Below are 23,341 nucleotides of genomic sequence, written 5' to 3' on the forward strand. Positions count from 1 at the left end.
TATTCTCAAAAAGAAAAGGAGTACTTGTGGCACCTTAGAGACTAACCAATTTATTTGAGCATAAGCTTTCGTGAGCTACAGCTCACTTCATCGGATGCATACTGTGGAAAACACAGAAGATGTTTGGTTTTATACACACAAATCATGAAAAAATGGGTGTTTATCGCTACAAAAGGTTTTCTCTCCGCCCACCCCACTCTCCTGTTGGTAATAGCTTATGTAAAGTGATCATTCTCCTTACAATGTGTATGATAATCAAGGTGGGCCATTTCCAGCACAAATCCAGGTTTTCTCACCACCACCCCACACACACACACACACACAAACTCACTCTCCTGCTGGTAATAGCTTATTCAAAGTGACCACTCTCCTTACATTGTGTATGATAATCAAGGTGGGCCATTTCCAGCACAAATCCAGGGTTTAACAAGAATGTCTGAGGAAGTGGGGGGAGGGTTAGGAAAACAAGGGGAAATAGGTTACCTTGTATAATGACTTAGGCTTGAATAGAGACTGGGAGTGACTAAGTTAATTGTATCCAATTTGCAAATGAATTCCAATTCAGCAGTCTCTCATTGGAGTCTGGATTTGAAGTTTTTCTGTTGTAATATCGCAACTTTCAGTCTGTAATCGCGTGACCAGAGAGATTGAAGTGTTCTCCGACTGGTTTATGAATGTTATAATTCTTGACGTCTGATTTGTGTCCATTGATTCTTTTACATAGAGACTGTCCAGTTTGACCAATGTACATGGCAGAGGGGCATTGCTGGCACATGATGGCATATATCACATTGGTAGATCTGCAGGTGAATGAGCCCCTGATAGTGTGGCTGATGTTATTAGGCCCTGTGATGGTGTCCCCTGAATAGATATGTGGGCACAGTTGGCAACGGGCTTTGTTGCAAGGATAGGTTCCTGGGTTAGTGGTTCTGTTGTGTGATATGTGGTTGCTGGTGAGTATTTGCTTCAGGTTGGGGGTCTGTCTGTAGGCAAGGACTGGCCTGTCTCCCAAGATTTGTGAGAGTGTTGGGTCATCCTTCAGGATAGGTTGTAGATCCTTGATAATGCGTTGGAGGGGTTTTAGTTGGGGGCTGAAGGTGACGGCTAGTGGCGTTCTGTTATTTTCTTTGTTAGGCCTGTCCTGTAGTAGGTGACTTCTGGGAATTCTTCTGGCTCTATCAATCTGTTTCTTCACTTCCGCAGATGGGTATTGTAGTTGTAAGAATGCTTGATAGAGATCTTGTAGGTGTTTGTCTCTGTCTGAGGGGTTGGAGCAAATGCGTTTGTATCGCGGAGCTTGGCTGTAGACGATGGATCGTGTGGTGTGGTCAGGGTGAAAGCTGGAGGCATGTAGGTAGGAATAGCGGTCAGTAGGTTTCTGGTATAGGGTGATGTTTATGTGACCATCGTTTATTAGCACTGTAGTGTCCAGAAAGTGGATCTCTTGTGTGGACTGGACCAGGCTGAGGTTGATGGTGGGATGGAAATTGTTGAAATCATGGTGGAATTCCTCAAGAGCTTCTTTTCCATGGGTCCAGATGATGAAGATGTCATCAATATAGCGCAAGTAGAGTAGGGGTGTTAGGGGACGAGAGCTGAGGAAGCGTTGTTCTAAGTCAGCCATAAAAATGTTGGCATACTGTGGGGCCATGCGGGTACCCATAGCAGTGCCGCTGATTTGAAGGTATACATTGTCCCCAAATGTAAAATAGTTATGGGTAAGGACAAAGTCACAGAGTTCAGCCACTAGGTTAGCCGTGACATTATCAGCTTGTAGTCCATCTTTGTGTGGAATGTTGGTGTAGAGGGCTTCTACATCCATAGTGGCCAGGATGGTGTTATCAGGAAGATCACCGATGGATTGTAGTTTCCTCAGGAAGTCAGTGGTGTCTCGAAGGTAGCTGGGAGTGCTGGTAGCATAGGGCCTGAGGAGGGAGTCTACATAGCCAGACAATCCTGCTGTCAGGGTGCCAATACCTGAGATGATGGGGCACCCAGGATTTCCGGGTTTATGGATCTTGGGTAGTAGACAGAATATCCCAGGTCGGGGTTCCAGGGGTGTGTCTGTGCGGATTTGATCTTGTGCTTTTTCAGGGCGTTTCTTGAGCAAATGCTGTAGGGTGGGTGGAGAGAAAACCTTTTGTAGTGATAAACACCCATTTTTTCATGATTTGTGTGTATAAAAACAAAAATCTTCTGTATTTTCCACAGTATGCATCCGATGAAGTGAGCTGTAGCTCACGAAAGCTCATGCTCAAATAAATTGGTTAGTCTCTAAGGTGCCACAAGTACTCCTTTTCTTTTTATAAAAACATATATTAACTATTAACTAAATTTGACTAAAAATACCAGTGTCACTTATTCAGTGCACACAACCTTCCCCTCCTGTGGTTGATTTTTGAATGTGCTTTAAATTTTCATAGGTATACATACTCCAATAAACTATTTAAAACTACTTCTGGCATATAGAGGTTACTCAACTGCATATAGGGTATGTGTTTGAAAGCATCTCAAATTTCACTTCAGCCTCCAGACATGAGTAATTAAAGTTATGAAAAGATCTGGAAAAGTTTAAAAATCGCCCCTAAAGACCGGGTCAAAGAGTTTGGCAAAGACAAATTTCATGTTGATGGTAATGTGCCATTCTGTACTATATGCAGCCAGGCTATAGATTACATTTGAAGGCAGGCAATTGTATAACACATGGAAAGCACTAAACATGAACTGAATGACAAGAAATGAAAACAAGAGGCTGAAACAGCAGGACCATTGACAACAGTAAAGAAACAATGCACTGTGACGGGCTCATTCCAGTGTTTTACAACTGTAAATATATCAATAAAATATTGTGTTTAACCAATACCGATATACACTATGGCTAGGGAAACTAAAGTTCAGTGCTTCATTTTAAGCACAGAAAAACATGGATTTTTCTGGTTTTTTAATCGGATCACTTTGGGGGGTTTATCACAGAAAAACTAAGATCCCTGCTGACCAGAGAGTTACACTAGCATAATAAAGCCCTACCTGGTTGAGGTCTCCTCTAGGCGCTGTCACTGCACCTCGTTGTATGCATTGTTGTAGCCATGTTGGTCCCAGTATATGGGAGACAAGGTGGGTAGGTAAAATCCTTTACTGGACCAACTTCTGTTGGCGAAAGACAGAAGTTTTTGAGCTACACAGAGCTCTTCTTCAGGTCTGGGAAAGGTACTCTGAGTGTCACAGCTAAATACAAGGTGGAACAGATTGTGTAGCATAACAGGTAAACACATCTTTCAAGGGACCATTCTAGACATCAATGATATTTTCATCCTCTGGTGCTTTGAAGTGGGCAGCCCTTGCAACTGTAATTCAGCAACATCCCATGCAGAGGCTGGGGGGAAGGGAGAACACTCACTCTGTCTACGAATATAGACAAATACACTTAGCAGCAGGGCTGCACCTGAGAATGGGGAGGGTTTGAGGAGCTGTGAGGAAGCCAAAAAAATGTTAATGGCAGGAAGCGGAACTCTTTCTTCGGAAACGTCTGAAACACCAGGTACAGTCTCCCGTGTTGCAAAGGATTTTAAGGCTATTCACTCTCTTCCTCCCTATCCATGTCCGTCTGTCTGTCTGTCTGTCTCTCACACTGTTTATCTCTCTCTGCTCTCTTTCTCTTCCACTAATCACACTCGAGCTCTCTCTCTCACAGTCTCCCCACATACCAGTGCTCCTTCCCTCCCCTGTTCCTCAGTCCCACCGTGAACCAATCTTCCATCCCTTCCCCTTCCTTCTTGACCACACCATGAACCATTTGGGCTGGCCAAGAATTAGGTCAGCACCCATCATGTGAGAACAAGTTTTAAGGCAGGTTTGCATCAGTCAAGTGGCATAAAACTGACCTTGACACACCTGGGCATCTGCCACTTAAGTATGGAAATATGGCCTATTTAAACAGGGAAAGAGAGAGACGAAAAGAAGGTATCCCCAAAGATCGCTGACAAATGGGCACTGAGCATTTGTAGCTCTGCGGATGAAATCTTGTCGGATTTACTCAGCTATGTGGCATGGCACTATCACAAGACACAGAGATGCAGGACTAAAATCAGAAGAACAATTCAGCTGAACGTGCATGGATAGGCCCAGCTAGGGAATAAGGGTGAGACTGAGGCACATTACATACATTTGCAGCTGGGGCAGAAGGATAAAGGCTGATGGTGCGACTTGGCCTCCCTCCTGGGGGTTTACGGCAATATTCTCTAATAGGTTTTAAGTTGAACTGTTTTTCATTGATGCTGTTCTCTCATGAAGCTTTATGACTGGAAATTCAGTTATTGCTCCTTGAAGGAATACATCAGCAATGAGACTGTGCTCAGAGAGCTGTTTTGGTGAATGTGTGTCAACTCACTGAGGTATTGTGTGCAGAGTATTCTGTGCATCTTTCATGTTGGCTTCCTCCTATGGGGCACTTGATTTTTTGGACCGTTCTCATCTATTGACAAGCAGTCTATCCTGTGACATACCTGCTTTAATTGTGATTCTTTTATCACCAATGGGCTGTTTGTTACATTGGATTAGCTTTGTTTAATCTGAAGCACTTTTTGAGATTGCATTTGCAACCAAACTTTACAGAGGTAACAAAATAAGTGAATCCATCACACTCATGCCCCTTTGCATTTCTGTTGCGTTTCTAATCTCAGATGTCAGAGTGTTTTACAAGAACGATTGGGCATGAGCCTCAGCTAGTGTAAACTGAAGTCAGGGAAGCTGCACTGATGTACACCAGCTGAGGATCTGGTCCAATGAGCGGTAACCTCACAATGCCCCTATTTCAAAGGCACAAAGGTGGGGCAGCTAGGAAGAACTGGGAGCTTAACATCTTTTTGTGCCTTTGATCAACCTCCACTGAGCTATTTTAGTGCTGGTTTGCACTCGAAAGTTCAGTTGATCTAGCTACATAGCTACATAATTTTTCTAGCTATGAAAAATTCACATCCAGGAGAGACGTAGCTAAGCCAACTAACCCTTAGTGTACAGGGGGCTAGGTCAATGGAAGAATTCTTCTGTTGACCCAGCTGCCGCCCCTCAGAGAGGTGGATTTACCACAGTGATGGAAGGACTCCTTCCATCACTGTGGTAAGTGTTTATGCTGCTGCAGTTGTGTTTCTAGTGTAGACATATCCTCACAGTTTTATCATGCCCTAAGGGCTGATCAGACATGTCCAGGAAATGGGGAGACAGGATGTTGGGGAGTTTTAAAACAGTGTCACATCCAGGGCAGGGAGGTAGGTTTCCCCTGGTTTTCAGCAGTCTGGGTAAGGTCAAAGCACGGGGCTACCTAAAAGCCCACAGACGGGGCAAATGCACCCTTAATGATTAGTAGGTCAGGAGGAGACACTGTTGGAATGGGGGTGATGCAGAAGGGCCCCCAGGCCTGCACTGGCAGAATAGGCCAGAAATCTAAAGCAAACTAAGGGCCAAAGCCCACCAAAACCATAGCAGACACCTGTCTCCAGCTCTGCAACACACTGAGCTGGCAACACAAATTGTTCTTGTGCTTTGCTTCCACTGGATTTGTCTAAATATGATTCCCTGGCTTGCACCACAAGGGCCCGGGGTGGGAGAGAGGGGAGTTAGGGTCTGGTCCAGTGCTAAGCCCAACCAACCTGGGAAAAGGAGGGGATGCAACGTTTCTAACCAGGCTGCAGTGGCTGAAACTAACCCTTGCAGACCTCCAGCCCTGCTGTAGGGGGAGGACAGGAAAACCCACAAAACAGGGGATTCTCCAGCTTTGCCCAACCACTAACTAGCCCATCCAAGACCATTGAGGGCTGGCATACCAAAAGCTTCTGCAGATCTGGGCTACATACTGTGTAGGGAATGTGTATGCACCCACTCCCCTGCTCTGAGTCCAGCCCCTTTGCATAACATAATTGCACCACTGCCTTTCACATGGGACCTTCAGTAGCCATGAAAGCAGGTGCAGTGTTTGCAGAAAACTGTTGCATTTACTTATGTGACAATTAGCTGTGTCTTCTGCAAATCTGCTGCTTTCCAGCTCCTCCCCTTATCCACGTGCCGTCTAACCCATGCACACTTGCTGTAGAGGGGATGGCGGAGGTGCTGTGTTGAGAAGAGGGAGCATGCAACCTAACTGCCCTTCCCCTAACCTAGCCACAGCTGGCCCTGTAAAAGGGCTGTGAGCCAAGAGCTGAGTCAGTCTCTCTCTAGCTCTGGAGAGAGAAGGACCTGGCTGCCTGGGAGAGAAAGGTACCTGAGGTAGAGTAGTGCTGAGGAAAGGCAAGAGGAGCTGGGGAGCTCCAGCCTGGTAACTCCCCTGGCTGTAGGCCTTGTGCAAGGCCTACTGGTGCTGCAAAGGTGCAGTCCGGGGTTTGGCAGAGGCAGCTGGTCCAAACCCCCTTGCCAGTGATGAGTGGTTTACAGATTGCAGTCTGCCCTAGTGAGCGGGAGCTGGATGATGACTAGCAGTAACCACTGAGGCAAGGTAGGGTTTAGAGGGTTGGAGGTTCCCCTGGGAGGGGAAACTCAGAGTAAGGGGGTACTGCAGAGCGCAGAACCCTGAGGTAAAGGGCACCGGGGTCCGGGAGGGACACGGGGGCCAGCGGCAGGCGAGACACTGGCCTGCAGAGGGTGCTCTGTATGCTGGAAAAGAATTAATTCCCAGGAGAACCAGCAGGAGGCGCCGCACCGGTGAGTCATCGCTTCACTACAGTAAGAAGGTGGTGCGTTTGTCAACCCCTGCAGGGCTTGTTTTCATAGAGGCACAGTCCTAGAGTTTAAGTCCAGAAGAAACCATGAGATCATTGTATTCCTTAGGGACTTCTTTATGAGCTGATCCCTGTAAAGCTTGCATAGCCTTAACTGGGCCCTCGTCTAAGTGACACGAATATCTGAAAATTTGGTTGGAAAGTCAAAAAGAAGTAAATGCTGATTACAGATTTTATCAATTCATTTCATAAAAAGAGGTGAGAGTGTATGCAGGGACTTTACTGGTGATAATGAAAGATAAACAGAGGGAGAACATGAAGGCATGCCATGACAATGGGATATATTTTGAAAGATCTTTTCCAGTGAGTGCAACTAATGTTGAAATTGCTTGCACCACCTATAGGTGAAACTGTAAAACTGCAATTGACTCTTGCTAATGGTCAGAAATTGATGATGGGGGAAATAATTAGTAGTTGCTTTTTGAGTGATTATTGGAAAGATTTCAACTCCCATGTTTGTAAATAGGTGATCTGAAGTTTGCCTTTTTATTTCTGAGAAGCTTTGGATAAATAGGTAAGATCTGAAATTGGTTGCTCTGACATTCCAAGCACTGGAAAAGGACAAGATTCTCTTTGTGACAGAAATGTGATTAAATACTTGACATTGATCTATGTTAACATAAAGGTCAGTGCTGCTAAGGACTACTGAGAAATGATCTGGAATCTTTTAATTTGTGGCTTTATGGCCTTCCTTCATAGCTGGCTACTTATGTATTTTGGTCACTCCTGAAATTCTAGAATTGATTCAGAGGGACAAGCACAGTGTTGCCAACTGTCGTGCCTTTACTGTATGTCTCAATAGTTGAAGTGTTTCTTGAAGCCCCAGCTCCAGGAGTCCTGTGATTAGTAGGTTCGTTTTTTAAAAATAAAGTTTCTCTCCCATATGGCTGCAGAGAAAACATGACTTGAGTGAACCATAAAAGCTCAGAAACTAAAAAAGCATGAAAAAAAGAAACCCATATTGATCATTTTAAAAAAAACCTCTTGATTTTTAAAGCTGATCTCATGATTTCAAAAACTAGGGGTTAACAAGATTTTATTTAGCTCATTTGCAATAATATCCAGAGAGAGATTTTATTGACCTATGAAACACACACCTGCTTGCAATCCCCATGAGTGTTCAAGAATATTCGCTCAGCCTAAGCTTTTGTATTGGTTGAAATCTCTTTGGTCAACAAATGCGATTACTTGAATCAGTCACAAAACTTTGGCTGGAAGTGAAAGTGGAGTAGTGGCCATTTCTGAAATTTGTTAGATGAGCAGGTGAGAGGAGAGAATGGAGGAGGCTAGGGAGAAGTAATGAACAAGAAAAACGGCAGATTGTGGAGGAGAACAGTTGAAAAGATGCTGGAGGTATGAGGGGAGGATCAGGAGACTGAGGAGATGGCAAGATGGAAGAAGGGGGAGCAGAGTTTGACATCAAATAAGTTTTTAATTCTGATTAGAGTTGATTTAAGAATGCCAATTGTTTTTTCTGGGACATTTCAGGAGGAAAATTATTTTCTTTAAAATTTCCCATGAAATGAGCTCAGTCTTTGAATGTGAAAACTGAAACCCAAACCTAAAAAATATTCCATTTTGGGGATAAAAAAGTATCAAATTCGTTTTTGAAAACTGCAAATTATGGCTAACCCCCCCCCCCCAACTTTCTGATCTCTATTTTGACAAAATGAATATTTTCTGCACCAAAAAAATGTTTTGGTCGAAAAGCCATTTTTATTGGGAAAAAAATGTTTTGACCAATGAATGTTGACTGGTTCTAATTACGAATAGTTCCCCCAGTTCTACTGCTAAGACTGGTTCACATCTATGTGTACAATGGGGTGCTGATTTCTGATTGGGTCCTCTAAGTGTTATCATGCAAACAACAATAATAATAATAAAATACTTCCTCAGATGGTATTTAATGTGACACCACCCAGCAACAGAGCAAAATTAACACTCAATAAATATTAACTCATGTCTCCCCTGGCCCTACGCTAATTAGATGAGGCAGTAAACAGGAGTTTATCACAATAAAATAAAACAAAATATTCACTCCAATGTGCGTAGGAGGTTAGCTACAATGAATTAAGCAAACTAACTCAAAGGCAATGGCCTGCAACTGGAAGCAGAGAAGAGGCCGATGAAAGATTCCCTGCCAAGAAGAGCTGTTGAGAGTTTGAGGAGTAAAGTGGGTTTGTCACACAGGATGAGTATAAGGAGGAAGGCATTTCATGCTGATTCCTGCAGCGAGGCCAGGGGAAGCTAAATATCATTTGAAATCCGGATCATCCAGTTCATCTGTACTAAAGAGATAAATCTCAGCGTTATATTTTTTCTGCTTTCTGTCAGAGATACTCACTTCTGTTCTCTGGTGACAGAATCATGGGATCCTGCCTCAGGAACCTCCCATATCATAGGCTGGCTCTCACAACATGGACTCAGTCCAAAGGCCATTGAAAGTGACAGGAGTGTGTCTATGGCCTTCAGTGGGCATTGGGTCAGGCCCTAACTGGCAAAATGCTAAACTTTTGGAGAAAGGAAAATAAATTGTTCCATGCAAGGCAATAAACTGCATGTTACAAAGATAGTGATCAAAACTACTTTCAGGAAAGATTCAATGAGTCTGATGTTCAATGGGACAGCTGGGATCTAGGACAGTGTTTCTCAGTTGATGGGTCACAAACCCTTGGGGAAGGGCCCATGAAAGGCAATAAGAGGTGTTGAAAATTGCATTACAATCTAAATCAAAGAAAAACTTGCTCCCTCCCCTGACACAGCCTGACCCTTCATGATCAAGTATTCTATGTCAGCTTCTTGAGACACACACACAAATAGATTGTATAGGCTTAACACTGATATATATTTATTGTAAGCGTAAGGGGGTGGTGAAAACTTTTAGCTTCAGTAAGGGGTTGCCAAGCAGGAAAAGCTGAGAAACACAGGCCTAGGAGATTGCTTACAAAGAGTCTAATTCAGTAAGTGAATTTAAGCATATGCTTAATTTTAATCATGTGCTCATATTAATCCCTATTTAGAAAAGCACTTAATCATGTGCTTAACATTGATTCAGTGGGGCTCAAGCACATGCTTAAAGTTAAGCACCTGTTTAAGAACTCTTCTGAATTGGGGCCCAGGTTTGGTGTCAAGAAATTATGGTTCTATTCCCAGACAGTGGGCAGGTTATTTAACCTCTGTGCTCACCCTTTACCCTATGCGGGAGCCCTGTAGCATAGTCATGGCATACAGAACAATACTGAATATTTCATCAGACTCATAATCATTATTTAATCACAGCTCCTATATAAATGCACTGAATTTGCCTCAATACAATAGGACAGCTCTTTCTGAATTATAAGTATGAAAAGTACAGAACAGAAAAGAAATGTAAAGTATGATAGTTAGGAGATGGTAATTGCAGAACTGGATCCATGAAATTAACACAAGCTATTCAAACCGATTAATCAGAAATCAGTTTAACACTATTAATCAAAACTGATCACTAGGGGATAGATTCTGACACTTACCATGAGTAGCACCCTTGAAACCAGTGGGGCTATTTAAGAAGAAACAGTAAAGCAGGGATTGGCAACCTTTGGCATGCGGCCCGTCAGAGAAATCCGCTGGCGGGCCGGGCCGGTTTGTTTACCTGCAGTGTCCGCAGGTTCGGCCGACTGCAGCTCCCACTGGCTGTGGTTCACCGTTTCAGGCCAATGGGGGCTGTGTGAAGTGGCGTGGGCCGAGGGATGTGCTGGCCGCCGCTTCCCACAGCCCCCATTGCCTAGAACAGCCATTCCAGTCCCCATTGGCCTGGAATGGCCTGTTAATTTTTCCTAATGTTAAACTTCTATGAGAATTTTGTTCCCTGTACTGTATCTATGGTTCACTTTAATATAAGACCTTCTTTATGCCTACTGCACTTCTAGGATCATCAAAGTTAACAACCCAATCAAAGTTATTAACTGTAAAGTTAACAACCTTTATCATTTATTTAGTTATTTAAATTAATTGGAACCAGGATGTGTCCTTCCAGACAATTACTATTACAGTCAGCCCTCTACACAGCCATTCAACATATACATACACAAAAGCTTTCCTAATAGCAATTTGCCAACTCCAAATTCACTATATGCAGATTGAATTATTTCACTGGTTCTAACAGGGCCTGATCTAAAGCCCAATGAAGTCAATGGAAAGGTTCCCACTAATCTCAAAGGTTTTTGGATTTGGCTCATAGTACTTCCTTTAACAGGCTTTGTATTTGATAATAACTGTTTAAGTGGGGAAAGGGCAGGGCAGACTAGGAGAAGGGCAGTTGTAAGCATTTCTCTATGACCCCACCACAGGAAAGCACTTAAGCTTTCATTTTATTTAATTTTATAAAAAAAAAATAGAACATTTCAAACAAAATGAAAATTTCTGCAAAATTTATTTGTTTGATCATAGGAGGGTTAGATCTGGGCTTAACATGCCAGACACATCAATCAGATGTTACAGGTTAAGTTCTCTGATGGGCTTAGCTGACATCTCATCTTCAGTTTCCAGTTGTCAAAAGGTTTATCTATAATTTACAACGGAAGCATTAGCCCTAGATATTGCAAAGAGGCAGACCCCAAGTCGAGAAAGATACGTCAAACATACTACAAAAATTTGGACATGCCACTGTTTTACATACTAAGAAATATACTCAAGTTGTAACCACTGGCATAACAGATCAAATGACTTGACAAATTCAATCTGCCCACCAGGTCTGGGTACCAGCAATGTCGGATAAAAGACACACTCAGCGAATAACGCTGAGTATGGTCAATTCCTTGGATAATGCAAAGTACAGTAGCGCAACCATGGGGTCAATCAAAGAGCCAATAACCCCCCATATAGCAATTCCATTCTGTGATTAACAAGCCCCTACCTTACCAGTGCTCTTGGCAGCTTGCAAAATGCACTGGCTTGAAGCCACATTTGACAGCATCCCCTGAAAACAAGGCAAACATGATTTCCCAGCAGCAGCATATGATGCTGACAGCCTAGGGGAAGCCTCATCTGATAATCAGATTCATGATGCTCAGTCCATGACTAGTGTACTATCTTGGATTCTGAGGATGACAAAAGTTTCAACTCTTTCATAGGGTCACATTAATCTCTATTCTAAAGGTTGCCAGCTGGAGGGAAAGTGTCATAAGGAGCCAACCTGGGATTGCAGTTGAGACTACGAAGGCTGATATTTGCTCCTGCTGAGCACCCGGATTGTGCATACTATTCACAGAAGAGGCAAATGTCATTATGCACAAAGGGCCTCATTTCTAGAGCAGACACATCTGCTGCTCATCACTTTTAATCATTGCAATTGTCAGAGATGAGTACTGAAAAAGGGAAGCTCGGGATGTGACCAGCATGTCACAGGATTCTCACAAACTACAGTTTACCAAACATATTGGAGGAAACCAAAGGGATGCATGTACCTGCTAACCATGAGCTCCTTTGTGAAACTAATGGGATTCACAAGGCACCCAAACAGGAAAAGTCAGCTACGGTACAACAGAAACCATGGGACCTTAAAATGAGCTATGAAAATCACAAAAGCAGACTCCTTAAAGGAGTATTTGGGTACAACAATGTGTGTACTTTTAAGCCATCTACAACCACTATGCCCCTTTATGGTGTGGCACTGAGGCTGCTCTGCCTCAGTTTCCCCAGTGGAATCTTCAGTACACCTCATTTATGGACTTGGCTTAGTCCTCCAGTCAATGACACATGTATCTTTAAACCATCTACAACACTCATGCCCACCGCACAATCTATCATACACAGACATGAACCCTCTACAAACCTCAGATGTATTAATACTATACATCAAGCCCTACAAAAGAAGACATCCCATATCAATGATCACTACAAGATAAACTGATTTCATAATTTATAGCATGCCCATTGTGACAGTATCTTAACTTATAAACCAAAATGAAAACAATCAGTCTCTATTGCCACAAACCCAGACTGTTCCTTTCCATTATCACCTCTTACTCACTGTCATTTCAAACACATTACTCAAATACACAAAAAGCAAGACTGAATGGATCGATCGTGCACCTTGGAGAGCTCCAGACTTGGTCTCCAGCAGACCAGGAGCCAGGGTCTTCCCAGTGTGATAATGTTCCTCCTCTACCTTGGTGGGTCCTGTGCTTATTGGCAGATTTTGCTCACTTCAGAGATTCACAGTAGCCTTCAGTTTGGCCATTTTCATGGCTCAAATCTGCCGTTCAGTCAGATAACCTCATCACTGGCCAGCATGGAGAAAAAAAGAGTAAGAACAATCCCCGCAGTTTCTGCTGATCCATCATGTGGGTCAGGGAACAGCCTAGAGATCTTCCCCTCCGGTGGAACCTACTGTGTTGGATCAGGAGTTGGGAGGTTTGGGGGGAACCCAGGCCTGCCCTGTACCCCAGGTTCCAGCCCAGGACCCTGTGGACTGCAGCTGTGTAGAGTGCCTTCTGGAACAGCTGTGCGAGAGCTACAGCTCCCTGGGCTACGTCCCCAGGGCCTCCTCCCAACACCTTCTTTGTCCTCACTACAGGACCTTCCTCCTGATGTTTGTTAACGCTTGTACTCCTCAGTCCTCCAACAGCACATCCTCTCATTCCAAGCTCCTTACACAAACCTCACTAACTGGAGTGACAGCCTTTTTAAACCAGGTGTCCTGATTAGCCTTAATTAATTCTAGCAGCTTCCCAATTGGCTACAGGTGTCCTAATTAGCCTGCCTGCCTTAATTAGTTCTAGAAAGTTCCTGAGTGTTCTGGAATAGTCCCTGTTATTTTACCCAGGGAAAAGGGACTTCCTTAACCTGGAACTAATGTATCTACCTTCGACCCCTCTTTTGTAGCCATCTGGCCTGACCCTGTCACACCAGGAAGAATGACTTGACACCCCCATGCTGGAGTTCAACTCTGAGGTCAAACAGCCCAAGCACTGCAGCTGATTGCAAGTGCTACTGTGCAGCAGAGGGCTCTAAGATAACCAAACCCTCCCAAGGCAGTGGGGTTCTGAAATAAAAACCAGCACCTGGGGTTGGGTTCAGAAGCAAATCAGGAGCCAGTGCAGAGCACAGGTGCAAGGTGTTCATGTTGTCCTTAAAGGAGGGCAGCCTCATTTAGCAATAACTGGAGGCCCAGTGAGCTTTAATGATTAGGGTACAGAACTGGGACTCAGGAAACTGGGTTCAGCTCCTAGCTCTGCCGCTAACTTGATGAGTGACCTTGGACAAGTCACTTCACCTCCCCGTGTCTCAGTTTCCTCATCTGTAAAACAGGATAACTATATTAACCTCCTTTGTAAAGCACTTTGAGATCTACTGATAAGTGCTATGTAACATCTAGGCATTATTTTTAATTGACACCTCTGAGTGGTCCTCAAGGGTAATCTTAAGTAGAGACATTGCAATTGTCCAGCCTGGAAGTGAGGACGGCACAAATAAGTGTCACACAATGTGTACTAGGAAGGAAGATCTAGGTAACCTGAACATGGCATAAAGTCACTAATGTGGTCTGGGCCACCCAATGCAATGATGGATCCAGCAAGACCCTGAGAGTGAAAAGCATTGAGCAAAACAATGGGCACAACCCCTTCGACAGAAGGGGCAGACACTGCTTTCTTCACTGAGGATGCTCTTTCCTACTTTTGTCTCGTCTGGACAAGTGCCAGAGAGTTATTATCTCTGGATATGTCTATACTACGAAATTAGGTCGAATTTATAGAAGTCGGTTTTTTAGAAATCGGTTTTATATATTCGAGTGTGTGTGTCCCCACAGAAAATGCTCTAAGTGCATTAAGTGCATTAACTCGGCGGAGCGCTTCCACAGTACCGAGGCAAGCGTCGACTTCTGGAGCGTTGCACTGTGGGTAGCTATCCCACAGTTCCCGCAGTCTCCGCTGCCCATTGGAATTCTGGGTTGAGATCCCAATGCCTGATGGGGCTAAAACATTGTCGCGGGTGGTTCTGGGTACACATTGTCAGCCCCCCGTTCCCTCCCTCCCCCCGTGAAAGCAAGGGCAGACAATCATTTCGCGCCTTTTTTCCTGAGTTACCTGTGCAGACGCCATACCACGGCAAGCATGGAGCCCGCTCAGCTCACTTTGGCAATTAGGAGCACATTAACCACCACACGCATTATCCAGCAGTATATGCAGCACCAGAACATGGCAACGCGATACCGGGCGAGGAGGCGACGTCAGCGCGGTCCCGTGAGTGATCAGGACATGGACACAGATTTCTCTGAAAGCATGGGCCCTGACAATGCATGCATCATGGTGCTAATGGGGCAGGTTCATGCTGTGGAACGCCGATTCTGGGCTCGGGAAACAAGCACAGACTGGTGGGACCGCATAGTGTTGCAGGTCTGGGACGATTCCCAGTGGCTGCGAAACTTTCGCATGCGTAGGGGCACTTTCATGGAACTTTGTGACTTGCTTTCCCCTGCCCTGAAGCGCATGAATACCAAGATGAGAGCAGCCCTCACAGTTGAGAAGCGAGTGGCGATAGCCCTGTGGAAGCTTGCAACGCCAGACAGCTACCGGTCAGTTGGGAATCAATTTGGAGTGGGCAAATCTACTGTGGGGGCTGCTGTGATGCAAGTAGCCCACGCAATCAAAGATCTGCTGATATCAAGGGTAGTGACCCTGGGAAATGTGCAGGTCATAGTGGATGGCTTTGCTGCAATGGGATTCCCTAACTGTGGTGGGGCTATAGATGGAACCCATATCCCTATCTTGGCACCGGAGCACCAAGCCGCCGAGTACATAAACCACAAGGGGTACTTTTCGATAGTGCTGCAAGCTCTGGTGGATCACAAGGGACGTTTCACCAACATCAACGTGGGATGGCCGGGAAAGGTGCATGATGCTCACATCTTCAGGAACTCTGGTCTGTTTCAAAAGCTGCAGGAAGGGACTTTATTCCCAGACCAGAAAATAACTGTTGGGGATGTTGAAATGCCTATATGTATCCTTGGGGACCCAGCCTACCCCTTAATGCCATGGCTCATGAAGCCGTACACAGGCAGCCTGGACAGTAGTCAGGAGCTGTTCAACTACAGGCTGAGCAAGTGCAGAATGGTGGTAGAATGTGCATTTGGATGTTTAAAGGTGCGCTGGCGCAGTTTACTGACTCGCTTAGACCTCAGCGAAACCAATATTCCCACTGTTATTACTGCTTGCTGTGTGCTCCACAATATCTGTGAGAGTAAGGGGGAGACGTTTATGGCGGGGTGGGAGGTTGAGGCAAATCGCCTAGCTGCTGGTTACGCGCAGCCAGACACCAGGGCGGTTAGAAGAGCACAGGAGGGCGCGGTACGCATCAGAGAAGCTTTGAAAACCAGTTTCATGACTGGCCAGGCTACGGTGTGAAAGTTCTGTTTGTTTCTCCTTGATGAAACCCCCCGCCCCTTGGTTCACTCTACTTCCCTGTAAGCTAACCACCCTCCCCTCCTCCCTTTAATCATTGCTTGCAGAGGCAATAAAGTCATTGCTGCTTCACAGTCATGCATTCGTTATTCATTCATCACACAAATAGGGAGATGACTACCAAGGTATCCCAGGAGGGGTGGTGGAGGAGGGAAGGAAAATGCCACACAGCACTTTAAGCACAGCACTTTAAAAGTTTACAACTTTAAAATTTATTGAATGCCAGCCTTCTTTTTTTTGGGCAATCCTCTGTGGTGGAGTGGCTGGTTGGCTGGAGGCCCCCCCCACCGTGTTCTTGGGCGTCTGGGTGTGGAGACTATGGAACTTGGGGAGGAGGGCGGTTGGTTACAGAGGGGCAGCAGTGGCAGTCTGTGCTCCAGCTGCCTTTGCTGCAGCTCAACCATACACTGGAGCATACTGGTTTGGTCCTGCAGCAGCCTCAGCATTGAATCCTGCCTCCTCTCATCACGCTGCCGCCACATTTGAGCTTCAGCCCTGTCTTCAGCCCGCCACTTACTCTCTTCAGCCCTCCACCTCTCCTCCCGGTCATTTTGTGCTTTCCTGCACTCTGACATTATTTGCCTCCATGCATTCGTCTGTGCTCTGTCAGTGTGGGAGGACAGCATGAGCTCGGAGAACATTTCATCGCGAGTGCGTTTTTTTTTCTTTCTAAGCTTCACTAGCCTCTGGGAAGGAGAAGATCCTGTGATCATTGAAACACATGCAGCTGGTGGAGAAAAAAAAAGGGACAGCGGTATTTAAAAAGACACATTTTATAAAACAGTCGCTACACTCTTTCAGGGTAAACCTTGCTGTTAACATTACATACATAGCACATGTGCTTTCGTTACAAGGTCGCATTTTGCCTCCTCCCACCGCCTGACTACCCCCTCAACCTTCTCCCCTCCCTGTGGCTAACAGCGGGGAACATTTCTGTTTAGCCACAGGCAAACAGCCCAGCAGGAATGGGCTCCTCTGAGTGTCCCCTGAAGAAAAGCACTCTATTTCAACCAGGTGACCATGAATTATATCTCACTCTCCTGAGGATAACACAGAGAGATAAAGAACGGATTTTGGTTGAATGCCAGCAAACATACACTGCAATGCTTTGTTCTACAGTGATTCCCGAGTACGTGTTACTGGCCTGGAGTCGTAAAGTGTCCTACCATGAAGGACGAAATAAGGCTGTCCTCCCCAGAAACCTTTTGCAAAGGCTTTAGGACTACATCTAGGAGAACCGCAAATGCCAGGGCAAAGTAATCCTTTCACATGCTTGCTTTTAAACCATGTATAGCATTTTAAAAGGTACACTCACCAGAGGTCCCTTCTCCGCCTGCTGGGTCCAGGAGGCAGCCTTGGGTGGGTTCGGGGGGTACTGGCTCCAGGTCTAGGGTGAGAAACAGTTCCTGGCTGTCGGGAAAACCGGTTTCTCTGCTTGCTTGCTGTGAGCTATCTACAACCTCCTCATCATCATCATCTTCTTCGTCCCCAAAACCTACTTCCGTATTGCCTCCATCTCCATTGAAGGAGTCAAACAACACGGCTGGGGTAGTGGTGGCTGAACCCCCTAAAATGGCATGCAGCTCATCATAGAAGCGGCATGTTTGGGGCTCTGACCCAGAGCGGCTGTTCGCCTCTCTGGTTTTCTGGTAGGCTTGCCTCAGCTCCTTCAGTTTCACGCGGCACTGCTTCGGGTCCCTGTTATGGCCTCTGTCCTTCATGCCCTGGGAGATTTTCAGAAAGGTTTTGGCATTTCGAAAACTGGAACGGAGTTCTGATAGCACGGATTCCTCTCCCCAAACAGCGATCAGATCCCGTACCTCCCGTTCGGTCCATGCTGGAGCTCTTTTGCGATTCTGGGACTCCATCATGGTCACCTGTGCTGATGAGCTCTGCATGGTCACCTGCAGCTTGCCACGCTGGCCAAACAGGAAATGAGATTCAAAAGTTCGCGGTTCTTTTCCTGTCTACCTGGCCAGTGCATCTGAGTTGAGAGTGCTGTCCAGAGCGGTCAGAATGGAGCACTCTGGGATAGCTCCCGGAGGCCAATACCATCGAATTGTGTCCACAGTACCCAAATTCGAGCCGGCAACGTCGATTTAAGCGCTAATCCACTTGTCAGGGGTGGAGTAAGGAAATCGATTTTAAGAGTCCTTTAAGTCGAAATAAAGGGCTTCATTGTGTGGACGGGTGCAGGTTTAAATCAATTTAACGCTGCTAAATTCGACCTAAAGTCCTAGTGTAGACCAGGGCTCTGGCCCTTTCTCAGGTAAGGCTCTGCAAAAACAAGGACACTGAAAAATCTGAGCTCAACGAGAAGATGCAGAGATAGGAATCATCATCCTACCATTATGGAACTTCTGCAGAGGTGAACAATTGCTTAGTTCTACAACTTGTGATGGAACTAAGGTATCAGCACACATGTATACACATGCATGCTGGGGAGAATGTGGATTTTCTGAGAGTTCAGGAGGCGTTAGTTAGCTTTTGAAGCAGGATGTGAGTCACTTCTGGTGTTTGTTTGCAAGTGACTCATACCTTAAAACTATTACACTGAAATACAGATCAGCCAGTGTCTGAATGCAACACACCCATCACCAGCCTGTTGGTCCTCCCTGGAGGAATTAACAGACCCATTATAAAGTGAGCCTGTCTGCTATACGCCTGCGTGGTATTGCAGGCAGATCAGCAGTAGAGAGTGCCCACTTACATGAACTGTGCCACAAGCCATTCTCATTGTTACCATAGAGACCACGAGGCCCCTAGCGAGTTGAAAGGACACTATTGTCTGCACGGAGACAGTAGTTAAAATAGATCAAAGTAGGAGTCGGAGCTCTCTAGTTTTGGTGGCTGTCATCAAAGGTCTTGATGCCACGTGTTGTGGAAGCCTCACACCATCTTGTGATGGCAAAAAGGAATTGGGGGGGAGGGATAGCTCAGTGGTTTGAGCATTGGCCTGCTAAACCCAGGGTTGTGAGTTCAATCCTTGAGGGGGCCATTTAGGGATCTGCTTTGGGCAGATTGGGGATTGGTCCTGCTTTGAGCAGGGGGTTGGACTAGATGACCTCCTGAGGTCCCTTCCAACCCAGATATTCTATGATTCTATGACTTAGCAAGGAGTAGTGAGACAGATAAGGGTCCCTCACATGGATCATGCCAGCAAGCTTATCCACACCTACCTAGTCACATCCATCTGAGCAGAAAACCCTATGGGCTCGATTGCTAGCAGAACAGTTATCAGGCAACTTCCTGCAAGCACAGGATAGCTATGGGATACAATATGTGTTCTACAGGTTTTACTACTTGGATCAGAGAACTCAGCTGAAGTATGCCTCACATCGCTCGGAGACATCCCTGGCAAAACGGCTGCTGCTGAGTTGGGTTGATCTTCCTGGTGGCCAAAAACATACACAGAAGAAATATCATGTGACCAGTTTCCTGTGATCTATCTGGACAATGAGTCTTGAGCTCCAAATGCACTGAGAACCAGAAAGCTCTGAGTATCCAGAAGCAACAAATGGGCTCAGAGAAACCTCCTAGGCATGCTCAGCAAACGTGACAACTTTCTGAGACTGGTTCACACTGGACATCCATTGCTGCCAACTATTCCAGCTCACCTAATGAGGTGCCCTCAGATTATGTCTAGTTCTACCCAAGGGAACACCCTCTGATTGTCTGCCTTTCCCAGCTCCCTGGGAACAGCAGCCAATCAGGGGTGCTGCAGGAGGCAGGAAGAGCTCTTCCCCCACCCCTCAGAAGCCAGAGGAGTTTTTTGGTAGGGGATTGGGGAGGAGGAGCAGCCTACACCATTCCGACTGGAGGGGCTGGGGAGGAGGGAGCAGAAAGAGTACAACAGCTCAGGGCAGCTCTGCTCCCTCACTGAGAACAATTGGTCAGTGTGCTCCCCTCACTCCCTGCTCCCCTCTCCGGCCTTGCAACACCAGGCCTCGGAAGGGGGAGTACAGGACCCTTGCTGCACTTTCCAGACCAGACCAAATACACAATGTAATCATTTTACAAAACTTCTCCTGATTTTGGGGTCATTCTTGTGACTTTTAGGGGTCTGAAGCATGATATTTGACCTTGTGGGATCAGCAAATACAAGAGATCAAACTCAAATCTGGGCTGACTTAAGAGAGTTTTTTACTCAAGTTGCATATTTTGAATAGCCCATACAGTTCTAACCCAAGTGGTCCATGGGATGGCTTAGGGACTCTCAAATGAAACAACATAGAATCACAGAAGTGTAGGACTGGATGGGACCACAATAGGTCTTCTAGTCCAGTCCCCTGCACTCAAGGCAGGACTAAGTAATAACTAGACCATTCCTGACAGGTGTTTGTCTAACCCGTTCTTAAAAACTTCCAATGACAGAGATTCCACAACCTCCCCAGGCAATTTGTTCCACTGCTTAACCACCCTGACAGTTAGGAAGTTTTTCCAAATGTCCAACCTAAACCTCCCTTCTTGCAATTTAAACCCATTGCTTCTATCCTCAGCGGTTAATGAGAACAATTTTTCACCCTCCTTCTTGTAACAACCTTTTATGTATTTGAAAACTGTTCTCATGTCCCCTCTGAGTCTTCTCTTCTCCAGACTAAACAAACCCAATTTTTTTTCAATCTTTCCTCATAGGTCATGTGTTCTAGACCATTAATGATTTTTGTTGCTCTTCTCTGGACTTTCTCCAATTTGTCCACAAATTATTTCCTGAAATGTGGCACTCAGAACAATGGCTATTAGCCAGGAGAAGCAGGAATGGTGCCCCTACCCTCTGTTTGCCAGAAGCTGGGAATGGGCGACAGGGGATGGATCACTGGATGATTACCTGTTCTGTTCATTCCCTCTGAGGCACCTGGCATTGGCCATTGTCGGCAGACAGAACACTGGGCTAGATGGACCTTTGGTCTGACGCAGTATGGCCGATCTTATGAACTGGGCACAATACTCCGCTAGAGGCCTTGTCAGCATGGAGTAAAGTGGAAAAATTACTGCTTTTGTCTTGCTTACAACACTCCTGCTAATACATCCCAGAATGATGTTCTCTATTTTTGCAACTGTGTTACGCTATTCACTCATTGCTTGTGATCCACTATGACCCCCAGATCCCTTTCCGAAGTACTCCTTCCTAGGCAGTCATTTCCCATTTTGTATGTGTGCAACTGATTGTTCCTTCCTAAGTGGAGTACTTGGACTTTGTCCTTATTGAATTGCATCCTATTTACTTCACCACACACACAAGTCTAACCAGTGAGATGTTAGAGGTTCATCTGTTTCCTCCAGGTGTATCTGGGAGAGAAGGTGCACAACAGCTCAGAGCGGCCATTAGCTGCCTTGCTAAATAGAATATCATCTAGAAGAAACTGATAAAACATCACAGAATCCAAAGCCCTATGGGAATCTTTACTTTGACGTCATGGGGCTTTGGACCAGGGGGCACTTCAGTATTTTTGGCAGAATTATTTCTAATGATTTATTCCCATGATCATGTGTTCTGGACATGCTTGACCCTCAGTTAAAACATGCAATTAAATAAGCAGACTCTATAAATGACCCCTAATACACAGTACCTTGGCAGCAGCAACTCAAACATGTAACCCCCCAGACCTAATCCCCCACACTACCCAGAGCTTCATTAATCATCCACATGCCCAAAAGCAACACTTCAGACAATAACTGAGTCAAGTGTTCAGATTTCTGTAGAGAAGGGTCATTATAACTTACCCCTTTAACAAACACAGCATTGTCGAACTGCTATGATATTTCATCAATTACGTAGTATCATAAGCCATTCAATTTACGCAGGGCTAGACCTTCAGCCAGCAGTCCCCATTTAGGCACCTAATTGGGCAGATTTTCAAAAGTGCTCAGCATCCAGCAGCGATTGGTAATCTCCAGTTCTGATCATGGTCATTCAACAGTTTTGAAAATCTTTTCCTAAATATCCCTGCCATATTTTCGCCTCTCTGTCTTGGAATACAAACCTACAGATTTTTAACATAATGATTTTTAAAAAAAGTATATTGCATTGGAAATAAATCCCCTTTTTTCATTTTTTTCTCCTTCATGGCCATTATCAATTCCATCATCACTGTTTCCTTGTCCTCGGTGTGATTTTTACAGCATGATTTAAATAAGAGGCAAAGGAACGTGGTTCCATAAAAATTATACAGAATTGATATTCTGCCACATTTGCATTTCTTGGGCAGGAGAGCACCCACTGATGTATGGGAGGAGCCTACAATGTAATCTTCCTTATGCAAATGAAAAAAATTACATGTAAATTTTAGAATTCTGTGAGACCTGTGTATGTTAGATCTGTCCTGGATTCTAATTTTAACCTTAAGAAACACCCCTGCCACTTTTTTCACAAGGCCATAACTTAAACAAAGGATTTTCAAGGAAAGCAGGAAAAATGATACGTTTGTGTTTGCACTGACCATTCCTGAATGGGGAGGTAGCATTTAATGATTTTCTGCACCAAGCATTTTAACTTCTGCAGCAAAAAATTAAGTTCTCTGTTCTTGCCCGAAAAGAAACCAGGGTGCATTTCTAGATCCCAGCTGGGCCAGCAGCAGAGAATGAGGAAGCAACAGCATGCCTAGCAAGAGAATAAACTTATAGAGGCCTGGACAATTTTATTATGCATATATCCAGGTGGCACCAAGGGGTCCCATTTGTGCGAAGTGCTGTACAAATAAAAACTAGAAGATAAACAACCAATTAGGAAGAATGATCTGAAGTACAGGATGAGTTCAATAATACTATCTTCCACCATACACTCACCCCAGCGCCGCAAGCAGAAGTACCACTTTTGCCTGTGATATTTGCACTGATATCTTTGCACCTTTGAAATAAACTGCAGGTTCAAATCAGAATACTTGCACTTGAAAATCATAGATCTGGTCTACACTTAAACATTAGATTGACCTAGCTATATGCCCAAGGCTGGGAAAAATTTCACACCCTGCACACCGTAGTTAGGTCAGCTTAGCTGCCAGTGTAGATGTGGCTAGATCAACTGAAGAATTCTTCTACCAACCTGGCTACCACCTCTCAGAGAGGTGGATTAACTACATCAATGGAGAAACCCTCCCACCATAGCTATGACACTGTAGTGGCTATTGTGTAGTT

At 45.1% G+C, this 23,341-nt stretch overlaps 1 protein-coding gene across 1 annotated transcript; it reads right to left on the reverse strand.

Moving 5' to 3' along the window:
• Positions 1–6,769: 6,769 nt before the first annotated feature.
• LOC125635974 (uncharacterized) lies at positions 6,770–18,452 on the reverse strand. Its single transcript, XM_048848468.2, has 3 exons — positions 17,523–18,452; positions 16,496–16,934; positions 6,770–6,890 (listed from the first exon to the last, which is right to left on the reverse strand). Exons 1-3 carry the CDS (start codon positions 18,103–18,105, stop codon positions 6,770–6,772), a joined length of 1,143 nt encoding a protein of 380 aa, XP_048704425.2. The 5' UTR covers positions 18,106–18,452.
• Positions 18,453–23,341: the final 4,889 nt, after the last annotated feature.

Source organism: Caretta caretta, chromosome 4 (genome assembly GCF_965140235.1).
Source record: "Caretta caretta isolate rCarCar2 chromosome 4, rCarCar1.hap1, whole genome shotgun sequence".
Classification (NCBI taxonomy): Eukaryota; Metazoa; Chordata; order Testudines; family Cheloniidae; genus Caretta; species Caretta caretta.

Excerpts from the sequence above, each read along its gene's own strand:
- LOC125635974 (XM_048848468.2), bottom strand. The coding sequence starts at position 18,105 with ATGCAGAGCTCATCAGCACAGGTGACCATGATGGAGTCCCAGAATCGC. Across the intron at positions 16,935-17,522 it reads AGGCGGAGAAGGGACCTCTG|CTGCATGTGTTTCAATGATC; the intron begins GTGAGTGTACCT and ends TTTCTCCACCAG. Across the intron at positions 6,891-16,495 it reads CCCAGACGCCCAAGAACACG|ATATTCGTGTCACTTAGACG; the intron begins GTGGGGGGGGCC and ends CCAAATTTTCAG.